This window comes from Ammospiza caudacuta, chromosome 2 (genome assembly GCF_027887145.1).
Source record: "Ammospiza caudacuta isolate bAmmCau1 chromosome 2, bAmmCau1.pri, whole genome shotgun sequence".
Classification (NCBI taxonomy): Eukaryota; Metazoa; Chordata; class Aves; order Passeriformes; family Passerellidae; genus Ammospiza; species Ammospiza caudacuta.
Window position 1 is genome coordinate 82572082 of NC_080594.1, and position 22039 is coordinate 82594120.

The following is a 22039-nucleotide window of genomic DNA, read 5'->3' on the forward strand; positions in this document are numbered from 1 at the left end:
TTTAACAAGAAGCTGGCTTTAGCTGGGATTAGAAAAATCCCAGGTAGCACCCTCCAGTACCCTGAACATCCCAGTGGCCATACTGACACCGATGGATCAACACTCACTGGGTAATCACTCCCTGGGCATCTCATGATTTAGACTGATGCTGCTGGAACAATGCTGAAACCAGGCTCAGCATCCCCCCAGCTGGATGAACACTGGAAGCAGCACTAGTCATCACTTTTGCTCTCTTTTTCTGTCTCTCTTTCTGTCTTTAATTCATCTATACCTCTTTAATGTCTCTTTTACCTTTCACCTTACTCCATTACCCAAAACCCACTGCCATGTGCTTATACAGTAGGTCACAGACTAACATACTAATTTCCATGCCAAGTGGAACTTTCTGATTGTTTGTGGACCCTTTGACTTTTGTCATTCCTTTTGATCAACAAGTTATGAAAACTACTTTGATCCCTAGTTGCTAATGAAGAATTTTGCTATAATTCTGTTAGGGTTTTACAGTATGGTAGTTTGCTTATCTAAATATCCTGTTCATTATATGATACTCAGTACATGCTGCTCAAAGCATAACAGTTAAGGAAGTTCAGTTCCATGCAAAAAAGAAGTACAGCACTCATTAAATATATCATCCCTTACAGTCTTGCTGATTCATGCACTGATATGCATGTATCAAGGCAAGACTTTCATTAACTCCCTTTTTGCATTTTCCAACAAGAACCAAAGAAAACGTACCACAAAAGAAAACTTAAATGCAAACATGTTATTTGTTTAACTTCCTCTGCCACCATCTCAACTAATTACAGTCCTTGTTTCCAAGAGAGTGGGTCTTTTTTGGGCTTTAATTTTTCTTTGCCTTCTTATGTGAAACCGATTTATTTCTTTCCAAGTCTCTACAGTCTGCTATGCCAAATGCCTGCAATTACCATTCTCAATTCTAATTGTCCCCCCTTTTCTGGCTAGTGAAAGTAATTTTTTCATTTGACTTTATGCTTGCTATTCTCTGATGGCTGTTTATTCTTAGAATGCTTCCTTTTGGTTTTAGTAGCAGCCCAACCATTTTCATGCTCCCTTACCAGTTCCATGTTATTTTGTTTTAAATTTCTTTTGCCTACAGACAACTCTGTCCTACATAGTTTTCCCTTCCAAGGTCTAAGGAAGATATTAGTATTGAACCGAAAATTTCATAAATCCAGATAATTCTCCAAAGTTGTCTTTGTAGAGTTTTTATGTTAATGTAGAATTTGCATAGGTGCATGAGAACAAAAGTGTACCCTTATGGAGCAAAGCAAGGACTTTGTATTTAAATGCAAATTCCCTACAAAAGAACTGAGGATGGTGTACAGAAAAGTGACTTCACTCCTAGGAAAATCTGTGCTTTCAGTAAACAAAGAGAGAAGTCCCAGATGATTCTTTCAAATTAAGGAACATAAAACAGAATACTAAAATTGCTCTTACAGCTAAATTACTTCTCAATTAAGATGTGAAATTTTAGCAGAGAGGTCACTTGACACAATTTTACTTTATGGGCTTGCTTAATATTCATCTAAGAAGTAAAAATGAATTACTGATTAGAAAATATTCTTGATGAAGAATCAAAAAAACAATAAGATTCTCTTACCAGTAACTGCTTTCAAATCTATGAACAAAAACTCACTTTCTTTTTGCTTTATAACCTCAATTCCCAAGTCTAACTGATTACTCCTGCATGAAAAGTTGCATTTTCTGACCCTTGTGAGCAAATTACATGTCCTATATATCTTCTGATACCTACATTTGTTTGGTGATACTCTGATGTGATTAAGCAGCTCTAAGAGCAAGAAATGCACTTTATTGCCATTTATAAAGTGGTCAAGTTTTCAATCCATATGAAGGAACCCATTGCACCCACAACTGTAGTCCTACTATTCAGTCTTTAGAAGTGAAATGGGATATAATGTAAAGTAAAAGAAGTAAATAGAAGCTGGTGGAGATTGCAGAAATACAGTTAGTACCTTTTGTAAGTGGACATCTGAGCAAAGAAAGAAAATGGAAAATAAGTGAAAATAACACTAATTGAATGGAAAATAAAAAATGAGCATAGTAGGAGTGAATTAAGGGTGCATAAAATGATTATTTTCCTGATTGTGGTATTTTATCTGTGTTATACTAAAATAAAGTAACAAGCCCTTATTGATAGAGGATAATCAAAGGGAGTTTTCCTTCCAATTTTTTCTATGAAAGAATGTAATAATCACACATGAAATACATACAGAAAAAAAAATTTGGTTTTTTGTTTTTTTATACAATCCACATTTCTGTTTGCATGCAGGAACTGCTGTATTAGTTCTTATCATTTATTGCTTGATACACTAGATACAATACATTTTCCATGCATTGATTTTGTATCAGGCAACAGGACAGTAGGGATGACTAGTTAAGGGTTTATATCGTAAGGTTTTACACTTCTCACTTTAATTGCTGTTGCCAAGAGAATGCAATGAAAGCTGAGGGGACTGGTTCTACATGACAAATAAAATCACTTAGCTCTGAAATCATTAGAACTGTGAAGGTACAAGGCAGATAACAATTATATTGTTAGTCTGGCAGTGTGACTTGGATCTAAGAAGAACAACACCTCACACCAGAACAAAGGCCACCACCTTGTGTCACAAGGCTGAAGGGTAAATTTATTCTACCACATCCATGAACTAAAAGCTGCCTATGCCAAAAATGAGCATCACAATTAGTTTTAACTAGCTGAGAATAATTAGTATAAGAGCTATGAGAGCAATTCAAAATGAAATTAAGCACAACACATTTGCGAGTGAAAACTTACCAGAGTAGCAAAAAGATGATATAGTATAAAATAAATAGCAACTACTGGTGCCCACATATGTCCTACAGCATTCAGTGTCTGATCCATGACATCCACCCATCCTTCCTGTGTGAGAATCTGAAACATTGACATGAATGCCTGCAAGAAATAGAATTGCAAACATATTAATGAATTATACTAATATGGTTTTATTGACACATTCCTAAAACTGATTTAACAGAGATGCATACCTCTTTTGGTTTTCTTTTTTAAACCTTAGAAATGTGTTTAACTTTTAAAGCCAAGTAGAAGGCTACTCGTGAGCTAAAGGAGAAATAAATAGCTTGATTTTGACAGAACTGTAACCTTCAAGTGTTAACACAGTCCTAGCTTCATTAGCACATACAAAGAACCTTTTGGTTTCCTTTCGGGCTGGAAAAATAGAATAAATATCCTGAGCATCAGAGATTATTGTTTTGAATATGATACTGTATTGGGATTTTTTCATTATGCTTTCTCTTCTATGTTTCCTCTCTCTAAATATACCTATAATAAAGTATTATAATTAAATGCGATCACAAATTATGTTATCTTAATAGCAGAAGCCTTTGAGGACTCCACAGGCAAGACTAACCAACACATGGCAAGCTCTCTGCACCTGCACTTGATTCAGCCAGTCAGAATTTTCCTCTATATTTTTTAAATAGTATTTTTTGTGGAACTACCCCTGCAACATTTTCAAACTCCTTGAGACAAGGTATTTATGTCAAAAATAGAGGAAATAATGGGAATGTTTCAAACAATTTATTTATTTAGTGATAGGAACATATGTAATTAGATAAGCCTAGAACCCAGACACCTTTGAAACCGCAGCTGGAGCCTACAAAACCAACCACAATTGAACTCAGCATGAGCAATGTGCAACTGCAAGATGTACATCCTACACAGACATTGAGGAATGCACACCGCCTAGGAAACAGAAGTTTGAGTTTGGTATCAAAGTGAAATATCTTGACAGTCTCAACTGTCTAAATGAGGCCAAACTACTGCATAAGTTTCTTTTGCTTTTGCCTGGCATTGAAAGTACTCCCTTTCCAGACAGTAAGGATCAAAGCTGGTATCTTACCGAAGTTTATGCAAAACAAAAAAGTGTTACAAACTGAAAACAACAATGCAGCTTACAGCTAAAAGGATTCCTAGAATTCAAAATGTTAACACAGTTACAAGGATGTATTAGATCTGTGCTCAGTTTGCCCAGCAGCAGCAGATTAACACATTAATGTGATGGCACAAAGAGAAAAGGATTCTTCTTGTGAAACCTATGAGGAAATAGTATCCAGACAACCCTTCACTGCAACTTACCCTGGGCCAAAACCTGTGCTGGAAAAGCTGGAAACATGTAGCTATACAAACTTATGTGCTTGGGAAACAATGAAATGGTGCTAATTTTTAAAGTTGCTGGCAAAAATAACTGTGTGGGAGACCTCAAATTTATCTTGCTATTATAAACCACAGGAAAATACTTTCCTTGGGCTTTTTATCAAGTTTATCAAGATTTTCAAACAAAACATTGATTTCTCTAAGATGTTTCTTCCAATGTTTCTTCTAAACCAAACCATTAAGGTTATATTCCCACCCTTAGGGGAGTCCACTCAAGATTGTGACTTCTCACCTGCAGTAAAAGCAAATTTACTCTAGAGAAGTCTGTCCATGTGCATGCATACAGCACTTTTGGCTCTATATGTGATCCCTATGGCTAACAATCATCAATATTTGGTGTCAAGAAGATGGCTCCAGCTCTATAAAGGAGGAAGTGGCGTGATGTGTATCATGAAATCCAGTGTATTTCAAGGACTGTATGTTTAAAATTTGAAAGGAGGACCTGCAGTTACAAAACATGCTGAGATGGGGTTGGGTAAGGCAGGGATAATCCAGTACATCTTGTTATACAGGCACTGCATAAAAGACACTGCCTTTTTGGAGTGCCCAGTGTAACAGGACAATTTCCATGTCTGTACCCAGGGATTACCTTGGAGAAAGTTTGCTGGAAGAATGGAAGAAGAAAAGAAGTGGCAGAAGGTACTAAGCAGTATCAGAAGACCTCCGATACTGCCTGTCCATTGTTTCACTGACCACGGATAAGGATCCTAGCAGTAAAGCTTTTTCTCCTCTGTTGGTTTGAATAATACATATTTTGAAGTGCAGAAACTGAATCATGTTGCCTCTCTATATTTGGAGGAAGAACTATGAATTTTTGCTCTGTTACAGGGTTCACAAAAAATTAGCTGCTGAGGGTTTTGTAAGTCATTTGCCTGCTGACTCACACAAAAAAGCCCCTCATCAAAGTCCAACTTGTTTTCTTATTGCTGCTGTGTTCTGTGGCACTCTGAAGCAGATAGAAGCACAAACACCCTGCTAGGTTAAGACCAAGAAGTTTGAATGTTGTTTTTTACAGTTGCTTTTCAGAATGAATTCACACTAATCAAATTTTCAGAGATGCTTAAACCTACAAGTCCAAATTAAGAGAAATGAAGCTGAGATGAACATGGAGCAGACCAAGGCATCCAAATGAGAAATCACACATGTTCAGAGAGAAGTTAAACATCAGACTTTAATTTCTACACCAGAACCATCCTGACCAAATGTAAAGTCCTAGGCTTTCTTTTGAGATGCAGATCCCACAGAGGAAAAAGGCTACCATGAACTAGAAGTAGCAGAGAAAAATGCTGGCAACTTACTTTTCTGTAAATTCTTTAGGGGGGTTAAAGTGTTTAGTATGTCAAGTATTTGGAGAGGCCAAGCACAAGGCCTGAAATTTGCACAGTGCCCTCTGCTTTATGTTTCTGCCAGTGATCTTGTCCTTAACCAGCACATTGCCAATCTGCAGACACATCCACCCTTCAAATGAGTGTCCCCTCCCAGCCATGTGCACAGAATCTACACTGTGCAAAATTACAAACTCTTAGTACTCTTTTCCTTATTAGAGAATCATTTGCTCCCCATGCAAGACATACAGAGAACTAGGAAAGGCCTTTTGTAGCCAGCTGAGCATGCATGAAACAAGCAGAAAATTCAGCCTCCATTAGATCTGCCATGGGTGCTTTAGGGTGAAGAAGACAAGGACCCCATCAGTGTTCAGCGCTGCTTCTCATGTCCCAGGTCTCTATGTGATGGGGAGCTGAAGCTAAACCAGGCAGCTGTCACTGCCAGTGGCCATCATACCTGGTTAGTGTGGCACTCCTTGCTGAAGCTTAAGGTGGGCACTACATTAAATAATACACCCCAATGCTGGCTTTAAAAACACCTGAGGGACTGGACAACTGAACTAGTGCAGCATCCTTTCTTCTGAATCACACTTAATTACCACAGCTTACTGCTTTTTAAAAAAACATATATTTTACTCAATTGTTGAAGTTTATATTTCTTAATTCTTTAAGTTATAAAAATAGCTTCGGTCTACGTTGTGGACTCGTCATTAATACATTAATAATAGATTAATGGAGAAGATATTAATTAAATATAAAAATCTAATCTTCCATCAAAACCAGTTGTCAGTAAAGCATATAGTTTTATAAAATGGCCTTTCAATATAATTTAAGCATTTTATTATGATATTAAATTCCAGTAGAATTCAAAACATTAGTTTAAGTAAATAAGGCAGCGCACAATGAATATGTGCTTTGCACCAAGCAATCTTCTTTGGAGCAAGTTATTTTTAGCTGAAAGGTGTACCTCCCACTGTTTATTTTAAAATTAATTTGAAATGCAACTAGCTGACAGAATCAACATCTGTGAAGACGAGACAGAAATTTATGCAAATGGTGATTTTCTGAATTAATTTGTGTTATAGAAAAGACTGCCAATTTCTTTGGGTATTTATGCCCTATTACTTAATGAGCTGTTTTGATGATGGAAGTCAAACTACCTTTTTATTTATAGTGTAAGATTGGCAAAGGTTTGGTAGAATATATGAGCCAAAGTGCCATTTCTGACATCTTGTCCAACTGTTACAGAGGTGGTGCCACACAAATTACTACTTACAGTTATAATGCACTTGTCTTGTAACTGGCGCTTGCCCACAAAATTTTAGGGACCAAATTCCACTGGCCTAATTCATGGAAGCAGTTCTACAATCATAGGGATTGCTTCTGCAAATTAAGTTAATGGGATTTAGGACATTGCTGCAACATCCTCCTACCAGCAGAAACTTAGGTTTTCCTCCTGACACAGTCACAAGGACTGAGTAACAGTCAGAAAGAAGTAAAGAAGAGTAGCCATCCTTTAAAAATGTGGCAGTGATACTGAGATTTTAACTGAATCAGAGAGTTAAGACTGCATTGTTCATCTTTTTTTCATGGGTGTTTCTAAGGTTGAACTAATATCTCACATCATGAACTTTTTTCAAGGTCAAGACTAGGAGCCACTAGCTTTTGTGAAAACTGGGGAATTGTTGTTGGGATTAGTTGAGCCTGGCTTTCATCTTGTATTGACCCATTTAAAAGAAGGGCCGCATTCCCAACTTTGCAAATTGAGACAGAGCAGTCAGCACAAGGCTGCAAACTTCAAAAGAAACAAGGGCATGGAAGTCAGAGACACTAACAGTGTGTTTCATTCTCCATACAGTGAATTTTCTTAGCAGCCACCCTACACCTATGTGTTCTTCAGGGGGCCCCACCACCCCATCCTTCCTCATGGCTCAATATGTGGAGCCCAAGAAGACATGCAAAAATAAGAGATAGCAGATGGTTAAAAACAGTAAAGCAAACATCTATATTTTTGTACTTAGCATTAGAGAGAAAGCCAGTCCATTTGGCAAGTTGTAATGGCCAAAAGAAGGGTGAAATTAGTAGCTATGGCAACAGTGACCTTGTGCCTATTGATTTTCATCAGGAAACCATGTGAAAACATGCAATTTAGAGGCATTAGCAAAAGGAGGAGGTCTATTTGTTCCAAAACCCATACTGCGCCTTCTTATAAAGCACTTAGTTTCAAAATGATTTTAGGTTTTGTCTGTTTCAATGTAGAAAGCACTTTAATGTAGAAACTCAAAATTTAGCCTTTAGTGTCACCATTTTTGTTATCATGCTTGTCCTCCCTGTATTTTTAACTGAAAAACTCACAGCAACAGTCCTGGCTATTTAAGGTTTGCTCTTTGAGGGTAAGCTCCTTATCATTTATCTTAGCAAATTCTGGTATTGCAGACTTAACATCATCTCACATTTTATATAGCATGTCTTCAGTTATGTTTTGAAAATAATGAGAATTGTCTTATTGCGAACTGATTCAGTGATCTTTCTTCAGGGAAGAAAACTGGAGAAGTCCCAGACTTTGCTAGGAAGACAAACTCCTTCAGAGGTATGCCACCATTTCACACCATCAATCACAATTTTGAGTACAAAATTTTCACTGACTTTTAACCTAATAAGAGATGCTTTACTATAAAACTACAAAAAGAAACCACATACTGTAAATTTTACGCTTCTGAAACAAATATAACAAGGTGAATTGAATACATGAAAAAATAAAAAAGAGGGACTCATGCTTCTGGCTATCATATGAAAAAAAATATTGAAAACATTTCAATTCAGTATAGCTGTAACACTCTTCTATGGTTGTTAACAGCTCTTCTCTTTTTACAGTACTTAAGTCATAAAATAGACGGAGAAAGACGTGTCCTGTTTGTAAAAACACTGTATAATTTGTTGGCAAAAATATTTTCTCACTCTTTAATCATGTATTTAGTATTTACATATTCCTGTTAAAATTCAATATGCTAGAGGCCTTTATTGAAGCTTAAATGGCAGCAGACTAAAATGCTCAAAATAATCCAAAACTTTACTAATATATTGATATAAATTGGCCATTTTGCATTGCAAGTGGATCTTTCTCAGGTACTTATATCAATTTATCTAGTCAAAATGTAAAGATGATGGCAATCCTGTCTTATTTTGATCATACTGCAATTATTCTTTCAGGACTTTCACTGACATTTTGCATAAATAATAAAATAATTCAAGAACAAAATTCCATGGTAATTTGAAACCTGCAGTTTTTTTCAGAAGTTGTACATGGGAACTGAGAATAGAATATGGTGGTAATATCACCTGAGTTAGAGACCTGACTTAATTAGGAAAGCTTAAGTTTTATTTTATTTTATTTTTCTTCAGCATTTAATGAATGATACTGAATATCTAATTCTAGTGGCTGCTTTTCTAAGCATGTTTTCCAAAATAGAAAGCATGGTGTTGCATTATTCCCTGTGGGTAGGCATTTTTTGTTCCACATTGGATGGCCAGCTTCCCATAGATCAAGTTCAGCTTGATAATTACAAATTGTTGTTTAGCCATTTTGTTCACTAAATACATGACCCTTGAGGCTGCCTTCTTCATTGTTATTTAATTGTTCCAAGCAATGCACTTCCACTAAAATAGATACATTGGATAACCAAACTGGAATGACACAAACAAATAAATTGTTACTGGAATCAATCCATGTACACCCAGTCTAATCCAGTATTAAAGAAATTGCACTATTTTCATTCAGAACAGTGTGCTTCAACAAATACATTAGCTTCAATTTCCACTGATTTTCAATGTTCTGTTCTGAATTAATGTAATGCCCATAAATATCCATTATTTATACCCAAAAGGCAAACACTTACTTTGTCAATGCAGGCAGGTTTTATAACCCTGTGTAAAACAAGCATTCTTGTACAAATCAAGAACGACCACTTTAATAATAGGAAGATATAAAACATGTGTATGCATGTTTTATATAAATTCTTGGCTATATTCATGCCTGTGGACATCAATTCTCTTCCTGTTACATGACAGAGTCCTGTTAAGCTCTATGCTGTGCTGTGTCATAATCACAGTGCATGGGCAAAATTTCTCTGTGTTCCCTTGACAGCAGAAATAGAATACACATCACAAGGAAACATGGTTTTCACTACAGAAGGACTACAGGGCGACTATTACACCTAGAAAATACAATTTTTAAAAACCTATATGTATGGAGATAAACTGCTTCATGTTTCTCAGAAGGAAAGGAAGACTGCTAATATAATAAGAAATATGATAGAGTCTGTCCAGGTTTGGGCAGAGATAGAACTAATTTTCTTCCTGGTAGCTAGCACAGTGCTATATTTTGAATTTAAGATGAGAACGATGCTGATAACACCCTGATGTTTTAGCTGGTGCTGCGCAGTGCTTGCACAGTGTCAGGGCCTTTCCTGCCTCTCACCTTGCCAGTGAACCAGCTGAGGTTGTTATGAGGGGTAGGACAGGTGACTCCAAATGACCAAAGGGATATCCCATCACATATGGCACCATGGTCACCATATAAACTAGGGGAAAGCTGGTTATGGGCTGCAGACTGGAAGCTGGCTGAGCATCAGCCAACATATACTGAGCAACGGCACTGTGAGCCACTGATTTTGTATATTCGTGTATCATTATTGTCTCCCCTTCCATTTCTGTCCTACCAAAATTTCTTTATCTCAGCCCACAAATTTTACTTTTCCCCCCCCCGCAATTCTCTCCTCTATCCCACTGCAGGGGGATGATTGAACAAGTGGCTATGGAATGTTTAACTCTACTGGCCAGGTTAAACTCAACAGAATCACAGAATCATTAGGATGGAAAGGACCTTTAAGATCACTGAGTCCAATCATTTACCAAACACTGCCAAGTCTGCCATCAATTGGTAAAAAAATATCTTACAATATTTTTCTTATCGAAAATATGATAAGAAAATAGTGACATCCAATGAGTAATCAGTGCTTTTTATACTTGCCCTTGGGAAGGTTGTAAATCTATCCAGTTCTTCCACAAAGCAAAACATCTGTAAACTGATTGCTGACATTACAATTAAAAGGCTGGCAGTAAATACCACCAAACTTCCAAGTTTTTTTCCTGGTCCAAAGATCTTATACACAAAATCCTCCAAAGCGGGAGAAATCTTTATAAGCCGAACTACTCTAAGAACCTGCAAAAAAAGAGAAAAATGCAACTGTATCAATTATTTATCACATTAATCAAAAAATTTCAAAATATTAGACATTCATGGCCAAAAAGGGACCTGAAGCCTCGTAGACCAATAAAATCAAGTTGCCACCACTTGCAATAGAAGACAAATTGTGTGTTAGGTTAAAACCACAAAACCAGGAACATAGCAGCATTGAGGCATACAGGCATGGGATGATTGTACAGGCATGGGAGGAGCCCAGGGGTCTCCAAGGCTGCAGTCAACTCAGTGATCATGAAGTCATTACAGACATGCAATTGGGTGAAGCTGGTTTTGGGGGTAACAATGGGAACAAAGACATAGACAAAACACACCACAAGTATTAAATATGAATGTAATGTGAAATTAGAGACCAAAGGAGGTTTACAGTGTGTTACCAAACATAAGAATGCCTCCAGGTAGGAGTCAAAGTGCATCAGTCTAGATTTAACAACTAAGAATCTACTGAAGTGCAAGGTAAATGGCTCCAGTTTGATTATCATCACTGTTAAAATTTCATTCTTATATGAAAAGGATAGGGTCTTGAACAGTCTTTGACAAAAGCTCTACTTTGAGCAGTGGGCTCAATGAAATGGCTTTGAAAGGCCGCTTCTAACTTAGATTTCTCTGATTTTATGATGTTTGCTATATCAGGTTACATATTCACATAAAGAACTGCCAAGTCTTCTTCCCCACATCATGTTTCCGTTTCACTGACCTGAAGCAAAATTGTTTCGCATTACGTACTATATAACCTAGTAAACTTGGTAATGAGCATATTTTGCTATTTCATATTATACATAACATGGGAAATTTTGGGTCGTGTTTCTCAGTATGAAAGAAAGTCAGCCTCTCAGAACAGCATTGTTTGCCCCTGACATATCTGACACTTCTCAGTGCTGGCAGCAAAACTTTGATCTTGTGTGGAACTCCTGACCCATTCACTGCTGAGTCTACTTTGAAAGAGCTGCTGACAACTCTGATTCTCCTGTTTCTGCCATTGATGTTGACTTGTGACAAGAACATCAGTATCAACAACAGGCAGTGGCAGCAACGTTAGTTGCTCAAGACAACATATGGGGCAACTGAGATTCTGCAGTTCTTAGGAAGAAAAAGGGTCTCTATTTCAAGGTATCACAAGAATCATATTGAAATGAAAAGTAGGAATTACAGTGTAATTAGTGTCTGACCTTAAGTACAAATCAAATACAATTACCATGCTGTTTTTGGAAAGAAAATAAGTGTGACAGAAGTTGTTCATACAGTGAGCTCACTGTAGTCCTGTAGCTTGCTAATAGTGCACACCTTTGGATTTCACATGAAGCTTATCTCCCTACCTATTTGTAAGGTATGCACAATATGCTTGTCATCTAGATTTAACTACCAAAGAGAGGGGTGGGGGGAGACAAAGAGAGAGTCAACTCAAGAGACACACTTATTCCAAACATACCAGAGCCCTCATGTGAGATGGGATAAGCATCCACTGTCTTCAGTGGCAAAAAAGACTCCTAGATTCAGAGGTTACACTAGACAGCTTAACTTTCACAACATCAGCACAAGGTGAGATAAAGTCCTTTCTTTCATATTGGTACCACGACTATATTGCATATAATCTGAGTACATGAAACTGACTACCAAGACAGATAGTGAGATGAGTGAGTTTCCAGGTACTATTAAAATGCAAATGTGGTGCCTTCTTACTTACAAGCTGTAAATGTTAGCTCTGTTCCCATCAATACTAGTTTCAACATAGACCCCAGTGGGAAGAAGATTTCATACTAGTTGGCATTCTGAGTGGTGTTTTAGATAAACTCAATTATTTGCCTTACTTTTTTCCCTTTTCTTTGGGGAACTTCAATTGACCTTTAAGCCACACACTAATCTTATTGATACTATTTGGTTTCTTCATTTATTTTCATTAGGCAACAAACTGAATCTAGCAAAAGTACATTCTAATGAATTTATGCATTTTGTGTAATTGGATTGCAAATTGTATTATATTTAGGAGCCGTAGAAGATGCATTATTTGGATTAAATATAAAAATATATTAAAAACAAATCAAAATTAATAATACAAAGAAGGAACCACAGCTCTCTTACAAATAATGTCTGCATCTCCTGCAAAGGATGACAGTTATTCAGAAAATGACTCAGCAGTATTTTCCCCAAGCACAAATACAATACCATCTCTTTAGTCCAGTATAGGTTAAATTCTGTTTAAACATATCCCTTTTATGCTGGTTCATTACAGATATCTGCAACAATATGCAAAATCTGTTATTTCTTCACTAATTTTATGTCCTACAGATATAGCTAGATAACAGTCCTTTGCTGTAGTCTTTCACAGAGGGCTCTGCAAAGCATCTTGAATGAATGCACAGTGAATGCAAGGAAGACAGGTGGGAGGGTGGACAGTAGCCAATGTAGTAAAGACTGAGTGATGTGTTGGCAAAAGGTAATGATATAGACCAATGAATAATGCAAACTGAAATGTATGGAAGACAACCCAAACAATAATTCTTGCTTGCTATCCTGGAATGTGTCAAGAAGGACTTCTGTTTTCAGTAATCTGTTTTGTTGGCTGACAAGGAACACATTTACGCTGTCATCACAAATACCTAAATGCCTGGAAATCTGCCTAACATTAAGATGTATTCATGTGAAAAAGGCATTTTGACCTTGGTTGATTTGAAAATGTGCTATCTAACTTGCCCAGAACTTAACTGTGGAGGAGTATGGCATGTACCTTACACGACTGACTTCAAAGGTATTCTGCAACCTTCTAATTATTCACCTCCTAGGTGATTGGACTGCAAATACAACCCAAATCTTTCAGTGTACCAGGTGTTTCTGTTTGTAAAATGTATGTCTTTCATATATTTTGGAAAAAAAAAAATCACATCCTGAAATTATCTGTCATAAAAGCTAGCACGGTTTAATTAAAAAAAACAAACATCACCACCATCACTTCTCCACTAAACTAATTCAATCCATTAAAAAGAAAATACTTATTATTTTATTAGCAGCATCTGCCTACATTTTAATCATACTTTCAATCCCATGAGTTAGTGATGATGTCATCCATTTAGTCCAATATTCATAATATATGCTGAAAACTCTTACAAAGAAACGACCAGTCATAAGCAGACTATGTCCTATTAAATATGAACCAATTATTAACTAAATTGCTGACTGGTTTAACTGAGAGCTCCCAGCTACGCTCCCTGTGCTGTGCAAGTGCTTACTCCTGACATATCATCCTTCCTTGCACTTTAGATGCATCATGCTGCATAGAGTAACAACATTCTACATATTTGGACAGCAAAATCAAAGCTATAATGGCTTAAAAGGCTTCAAATTATATCAGGTGAAAACAAAATAGATTTTTTCATCCTGAAAGCTTTCTTGAGAAGTTTTGCAGAACCATTTAGAAAAAATAGAGGATGACATTTGCAGAAATCTGAAAAGGCCTTTATGTTTCAACCCACACTTGGGGAGACTGCTTCCCCCATGCTGTATTCATGTTGACAATATGTGTCACTATAACATTTATTGACAGAACACTGTCTGATGATTTATTATTTTCCCCTATTGAGTATTATTCACCATGCCAACCCATTGCTGAATAACGGGCAGATATAAATCCTTTAATATTTATATCCTTAAAAAACCCCTTTCTTTTGCACTCTGGAACGTAACTCATAATGAATCCCAGTGCTTTCTCTCAAAACTGGATCAACCCTAAGCACTTGAAGAAGGATGAATGGGGAATTGGTTGGGCTGGCTGACAAGAAGAATCAGTCAGAATGATAAGTCAGAATTAATCAGTCTTTTTTTGTCTCTCTTTCCTGCTCTTCCCCCAAGTGAAAATGCAAGAAGAGCCTCACACTCCATCTAGATACGGAATGGCTGGAGAGCTAAAAAACCCAAGTCTAGGATGATTCTGAAGAAATTTTCTCAGAAGACTCACAGTAATTTATCTTAGCATGTGACTGCCACAGAGATGAAGATTTGGAGAAACAACAGCAAGTGAATTGAGGCCGCAGGGAGAGCAGCCAGGAAAGTAGTGGTGGACACAATAGGAGTGTGATGTTGTAAACAGCTGTGTCCTAGGTCAAGGCTCAGTGAATAACAACTCAGAAACAAACCAGAACTTATGAACAGCGCAGCTCAGATAAGAAATGGGAGTTACTGATAACAGAAAGGAATTCTCAGCAAAGTTAGAAAAAATGCTATTTTTCTAAATCCACCCAATGAACATAGTTAAAACCAGAGATTTTTTTTATTTTAAAGTCATTCTCAAAATGATTCAATACTGTGAGGAAATTTAAATTTGTGTGAAATGTGGATGGGTAACATTTTAATTTGGTATATAGGATAAAAAGTAAAAGTAGCTGATCATACCTGAAAATATGTAAATTGAGAGTGATAGAGGTCTGGATAAATATGGAGAGTGGTTCCAATTACAAGCAGCAACTCAAACTTGTGAAGAGATGAGCTGATGTATCCTGTGAAGCCCAAACACCAGATCTTCAGAAGAGCTTCTAAATCAAACAGAACTGTAAAAGCAACCTAGATGGATATATAAAATAAGAAAGATGCAATAAAAAAACTGAGTTAAATTAGAAGTTTCTATGTCATGATGTCTATCAGGGCTTTGTATGGCAAAAATAAAGATCATAATATTTAATAAAACCAACCATATTCTAAACAGAATAAACAATAATAGATTTCACTTCATAGAATTTTATACACTCAACACAGACAGGTAGATTTCATGATTTGGAAAGCATGAAGATCATCCAGATGATCTTTCACTTTATATATACAAAAAAAGAAAATATGATAACATGAATTTTTCAAAATATGAATCAATACGTATGAGATTTCAGAAGAATTTCAAGAGATCTAAGAGAGACACCAAAGTTTGGAAATTGCTACTGCAATTTTCTGAAACATCCATAGTAATATGACAACCAAAACAGGTAGAAAAGAGGTAATGGTTTTTAAGGATCCAAAACAAATTTTGGAGAGGAAATTCAAAGTCAGTCCAGAATTAGTTAATTTTCATAATGATGTTAAAGAACTTGGACATGGTGGCAAGTTACAGGGGAAGAAATCTACTTGTAGGGAATGACTTTGGGATTCTTCCAGAGGCCTTTCTTGAAATATTTGCACAGTAAAATGCATAATGTTCAGTTTGAACAAAAGCATAGGTGTACATTTTCAAGATTTATTTTCTCTTACTTCTCTCACAACCAAAAATCCTTCTGGCTAGGCACACTTCCTCATCTGCCTTCTTATTTTACCACTGTATATACTCTGAGATGCTCTCTTCCACAATTTCCAACAGCCAGAATATGCAATGGAAATGCTTTTCCGTGACTCAGAAATGTTCCTCTCTGACCCTTTACACACATTGAGGTTTAAAAGAGACCCTAAAATAACACTAGCTCATATCTAATTGCCACTAATACTTCCAAAGTGCAGTAGAAATAAAGAAAATATAACTTAAATTTCCTTTGAGGACAAGCATTATAAGTCTGTTAAGATGAGCGACAAATTGACTGTGGGGCATGAGCTCTACTGAATTTGGCAAGGGATAAAAACGTTAGAGACTAAGATTTTAATCCTGACCCTGACAATGAAAATCTCTGGGATGCTGCCTTAAAAATTTAAATTGTGCAGTCCATCAAAAATATATTTATCAACACGAAAGTGGGAGGTTGTGAGATAGCTAAATAAAATTTCATGTATTTTATGTGCACAGGACTGTCACCAGCAGGAGTGGAGATGGAAATTAAACACTGAAGTTTATGCCAGAGAGTGTAGGGACACATTTATGCGTTTATCCTCAAATGGATCTTGCCAGTTTTACAGCCTGTGTTCTGGGATCTCAAAGAGCTCTAGGAGAGCAATGAGCCAGGTTTGGAGAGACTATTCCTTTACATGAAAATCTCTAAGACACAAGAAAAATGTTTTAGCAAAAAAAACTTAAAAGTAAAGCTCACTTTTAATGACACAACATCTAACTGAGTCCTAAAATAAGAAGGCGGCCATTGAATTAGGCAAAATGGAACAGTGGTTAGAAAACAGCTGGGATTCAACTCAGAGCAGGTGGAATAACAATGTCATTTAAATACACACATGCAAACTTCAGAGCACATAGGCTTCCTATTAGAACAAGACTTACAAATATGATGTTAAGTGTATTTTAATTTATTCTAAAAATGTGTGGGCAGGATAATTTGCATTTCACATACTTGTCAAATGAATTCAAACCACTGGCATTTAAAAATGTATCAAATGGTTTGCATAACATCTGATTACATTTATACACCTGTCTTCCTGCTGACAGAGCTTGTATTTTTTTCCTTCCTTATAATTAATTACAGGAGAAGATTCAGAATATCTGAGTAGAACTTTTTGTTAGGTGTGAAATGAAATACAATTTTATAGTATTTTAAAAGCTGGAATAATTCCTTTCATTGCTGTGGAGAGAAGGCAAAAGCAAACTCAGAAGCCAGAGCAGAAAACACAGGTGTAACACATAAGCAGTTACCAAGCAGTCACCCTCCATTCACTATGTTGCCAATTCTGCTTTGGGGAGGCCAAAGAGGAGCTAACAGAAATGAGCCATTTCCCTGATAGTCATGTCCCTTTTGGTCACCTGGAAGCTTTATGGTATTAATTCCACTGTCATCAACATTACCTTTTGCTAGTAGCCACTCAACACCTTTTTTTGGCAGAGGCAGAGCTCACTATCAGTCAGCATCCAACCGCGACAAACTCATTTACTGCGTCTTACTTGAAAGGTTATCAAGCTGCCAGGAAAGATAAGAATTCTTCCAAGAAGGATCAGTGGGATTAAGGGCACAGACCTCTAACGCTTCCCTCACGACTAGATCAGACAGAGCATTCAATCCTTCCTTCATCTAGGACAGGGCAAAGGCTACCCAAAGGCAGCAGTGCAAGGGGACAGGTTACAAAAGGAATCTAGGAGAAACTATAAAGGAGCACCTGATTTTGAATTCTGGTATTCAGACAGTATTTGTAGAAATTGTATGCAACTCAAATTAGACAGCTAGTATGTAACATGATAATGGAAGAACCATATAAAAACCAATATACATCACTCTTCTGTCTATGTATTTTGCACCTAAATTCAGCATTCTCATTAAAAATTAGTGTGTTTGAAGCTCTACTCTTTCCAGGATACTGCACTGGGGTTTTGAGTCATCCTGTTAAAATTTTGATTAATCTGCAGGACTGGTGCATACAAGTTGAAATGCCTGCCAGAACCTCTTATTTGCTACTGGGTATACAAAATTATGCAAACAATGGGACCTGGGTATAGATTAACTCCTTTTATCTTCTTGTTTAGCCTTTCCTTCATAAGTTTGTTTTTCCTTTCCAACAATGAAAATAGGTTTCCTTTATTGGTATGGGGCATCTCAATACATTAATTTAGATTTGCCCACTGAGTTTAAGTGGGTGAACTTCTGCAATTCTAGGCCACTACAACCTGTGATACACAGGATGAACCAAGTGAGATATTTTATTAGACATGTCTTCTCCTAAAGCCAGCAGCTTCCAAGACAACTTCTGGAAAACGTATCAGAAAGCCAGATATGCTTGCTGTAGTCTATCTGGCTATTTCCTTTAGCAAAGTGAATCCTCACTGCTGTTGGCTGCTCAAGTCAGCTCCCACTGAAGGGAAAGCTTTCTGTAGACTACTCTAATGGAAAAGGCAGAGCAACAGCAGTGTATCCTGCTCCAACTAGTCTTCACCAAGAAAACAAACACTGTAGAATAATCTGCATTGCCTGAGTATTCAGCTTCCTCAAGGCTCTTAAAAATATTTCCTTCGTACACTCTTTGTGCTACAAAAAACAAGTTTCACAACAACCAAATAGGAAACGACACCAGCTTATTGATTTTTTCTCTCTCTTGGGATTTTTTATTCTTCTGCTCTTCTGATACTTTGTTCCTCCTTCCATAACATACTAGGGTTTTGTTAGTTTGATTTTTATAGTGCCTCTAGTAAAAGCATCGTGGGATTTAAAAAATGAAAAATAAAACCAGGAAATCCAATAAATGGACATAAGAAATGCTTTACAAATAAAAAAAAATCCCACCTTTCTCTATCTCAGAATATTTTACCTCATATACCTGGAAATGTAAAAAGCCAAACAAATGATTTTTCTGACAACCTTTTCACTAAGAAATCAATTATCTAAGCTATGCAGAAAGAGAAAAATGTATTGTTAGAGAAAACTGGGCATTGCTTATAGGACAGACACAGACAATCTACACTATAGACTCACCTTGAATAAACCCTGGTAAGTATTTCTACTGGAAAAAAAAAAACCCTGAAAACTTTATACTTGAAATGTTGAAGAGATTGTTTCTAGCACTGATTAATAAAAGCATAATTATACTATATATTCAGAGCCAAAATAGAAATATGACATGCAATGTTCCCTATTTTGAATATAAATAGAATTAATGTTATTTTGTTAAGAATCCAGGCTCTACTTGCTGTATCCTGGGCACAAAGCAAAAATGCCTGCTGTAAAGAGTTCATGGCCTCAGGCTTTAATGTTGACTTAATTATTTGTTTCCAGCCAAGGATATTGTTCCAGATTTGCCTGTGTTAGAGTTAATTTTCCCCATCATAGTTTGCATGGTGCTATTTTGGATTTGTGCCCGACACAGTGCTGGTAACACAGGGATGTTTCAGCTGTTGCTGAGCAGTGCTCGCGTGAAGTCAAGGCTTTCTCTGCCTCTCACCCCACCAGTGATCAGGCTGGGCATGCACAAGGAGCTGGGAGGTGGGGACACAGCCAGGACAGATGATCCCAACTGAACACAGGGATATCCTATGCCACAGGGCATCGTGCCCAGCATATAAGGCTGGAGGAAGCAGAAGGAAGGAGGGGCATATTTAAAGTGATGCTGTTTGTCTTCCCAAGGTACTGTTATGGCCGATGGAGTCTGGCTTTCCTGGAGATGGTTTCGCTGCTTATGGGAAGTGGTGAATGAATCCCTTGCTTGTATTTGCTTGTGCGTATGACTTTTGCTTCACCTATTAAACTGTTTTTTATCTCAACCCATGAGTTGTCTCACCTTTACTATGACCATTCTCTGCCCCGTCCCACTGCGGCAGACTGAACAAGAGGATGCATGGGGCTGAGCTGCTGGCTGGGGTTAAACTATGATGGAGATGAAAATGAGTTTCCCTCAGTTCTACTCTAAGATTGTGGAGTGTTTTACAACAACTCAGCATTTGCTGGTTTTATTCCAATGTCTTATGTTCAAGATAATTTTCATGTTCATGTTGTTTTTCAAATAGTCTTAGAACCTGAGATAAAGACAATACATTTCACAATTATTCTTGTAATTGTTGTCCGTGTCAACATTGACTCAATATTCATACAAAATCCAGCAATCCCCAGCATCATGAGAGACAATGAAGAATGATGCAGCACTGCTGTCTTTATAATCTGCACTTTTTAAAATGTTTGTACTCTGCTGCTGTTTCTAACAGGTTTTTTTGCTCTCATTTCTGTCCTAGAACTGGTGAACTCTCAGCTTCATACAATTTTAAGAGATCAAATACAAATTCTAAAACTAAGATAAAAATATGTATCAATTCAATCTTCCTTAAAAAAGGAGATTCATAAAGCATTGTACTGTTATGGACTAAAGGGCTTAAAGCTGGGCATGTGAGTCGGAATATAAAAAATATTTAGACATAGAAAACTACACAACAACCACAACCAGAGAAACAAAAAAGAATATTCTGCTATCATTCACTCTAGCCTAAGAGTGACCCCTCTGGCTCCAAAGGACTGTGTAACTATTGAAGCCAGGGAAAGTGCAGTAAGCATGGAGGAGAAATGTGCCCAATCCAGGCAAGGTTCTAGGATGTCTAGTGCATGCTCTACAGTGAGATCCTTGATCAGCTAATGACTCAAGCAGGCTCCCTGTCAGAATGTCACTTGTAGCTAAACTTAACTGGTTCAGGAGCACTTAACAGACTCCTCCTTTGCAAAATTCATGACTGCATAAATGGGTATTTTGGTGGTGTACTCTTGTGATGGCTGAAGCCAGACTATTTGTAACACTATTTTGGTTATGCTAAGGGACTTTCTGGCAGCTAAGTATATAATCTTTATATAAATAAAGATTATTTAGGAAGAAGTTCTATATTATATTTTTAAATACAATGTTTTGTGATCTTTTTAAAGTTAAATTCTTCTGACTGTTACACTCCTGCAAGAAAAAGACAGCAACTCAGCAGCCATGCATTGCCAGCAGATGTTACCCTTAAGCCTCAGCTCACTACCACTAACATTTTGTTTGAGGAAATTACCTTTCAAAAGGTTGTAAGATAGGGCTGTCAGCCACTGTCAGACAGAGGAAGTTGAAAAACTGAGCAAAGTATTCTTGGAATGCTTGAGGGAATAAAAAATTACACACTAAAATGTTCTTGACAATCACATTTTTTACTTTAGCTTATCTTGAAAATTACCCAGATAGTCGTTTTACCATACTCACCTCAGCAAGGTAAAATTCATCATATTGTCTCTTGAAATTTTCTCCTTTATAGTAGTTGCTAGCAGCAACAATCACATCGACAGCAACCATGCTTAGTATGAACATATGAAACACAGATGACCTCATCATTTTCTACAAAAGAAAAAGTAAATGTTATCATCAAAAGGAGTCAAACCAGGTGCATTTTAAAGTTATATTAGATTGTCAAAACATAGTCAGCTAAAATAATATCTTATTCCAAAGCTTCTTTATATGATTTTAATGTTTTAAGCTTTAAAATATGTTTTAATATATTGCTTCAACTGGTTTACATGTGTAGGTTTTGAGACTTTTTGGTACTTCTTAATTTCTCTTTGCCAACTGACTTCTTACTGAAGGTTTATAATTTAATATGATATTCATTACTTCAGTATGTTCTAAAGCATTAAGAGCACATCTATCTAGTCATTTGGCCTTGTTCAATACTCCTGCATTATGATTTATTCATGTAAATCTCAATGACTTATTGTTCAGGAAAAAGTTACATCAATTTCTATCTTGTGCACTGCTTTTGCTCAAGAAACATGTTTTATGGGATTCACCTGATGTCAAACTATTGCCTAAATGAATAAAACACATCTACATACAGTAGATATACACATCTGAGCCTATGAGCTATGAAGTACTCACAGATAA

The 22039-nt window shown here is 36.7% G+C and overlaps 1 protein-coding gene across 2 annotated transcripts in view; it reads right to left on the minus strand.

The window, feature by feature from the left end:
• The window catches only part of NALCN (sodium leak channel, non-selective), a 222683-nt gene that overhangs the window by 85185 nt on the left and 115459 nt on the right, over positions 1-22039 (minus strand). For both annotated transcript variants that reach the window (XM_058824922.1, XM_058824921.1), the window contains exons 11-14: positions 21365-21496; positions 15206-15373; positions 10592-10783; positions 2819-2956 (exon numbers count right to left, since the gene is read on the minus strand). In XM_058824922.1, the coding sequence (XP_058680905.1) occupies positions 2819-2956; positions 10592-10783; positions 15206-15373; positions 21365-21496 (630 nt within the window). The remainder of the gene's footprint in view (positions 1-2818; positions 2957-10591; positions 10784-15205; positions 15374-21364; positions 21497-22039) is intronic.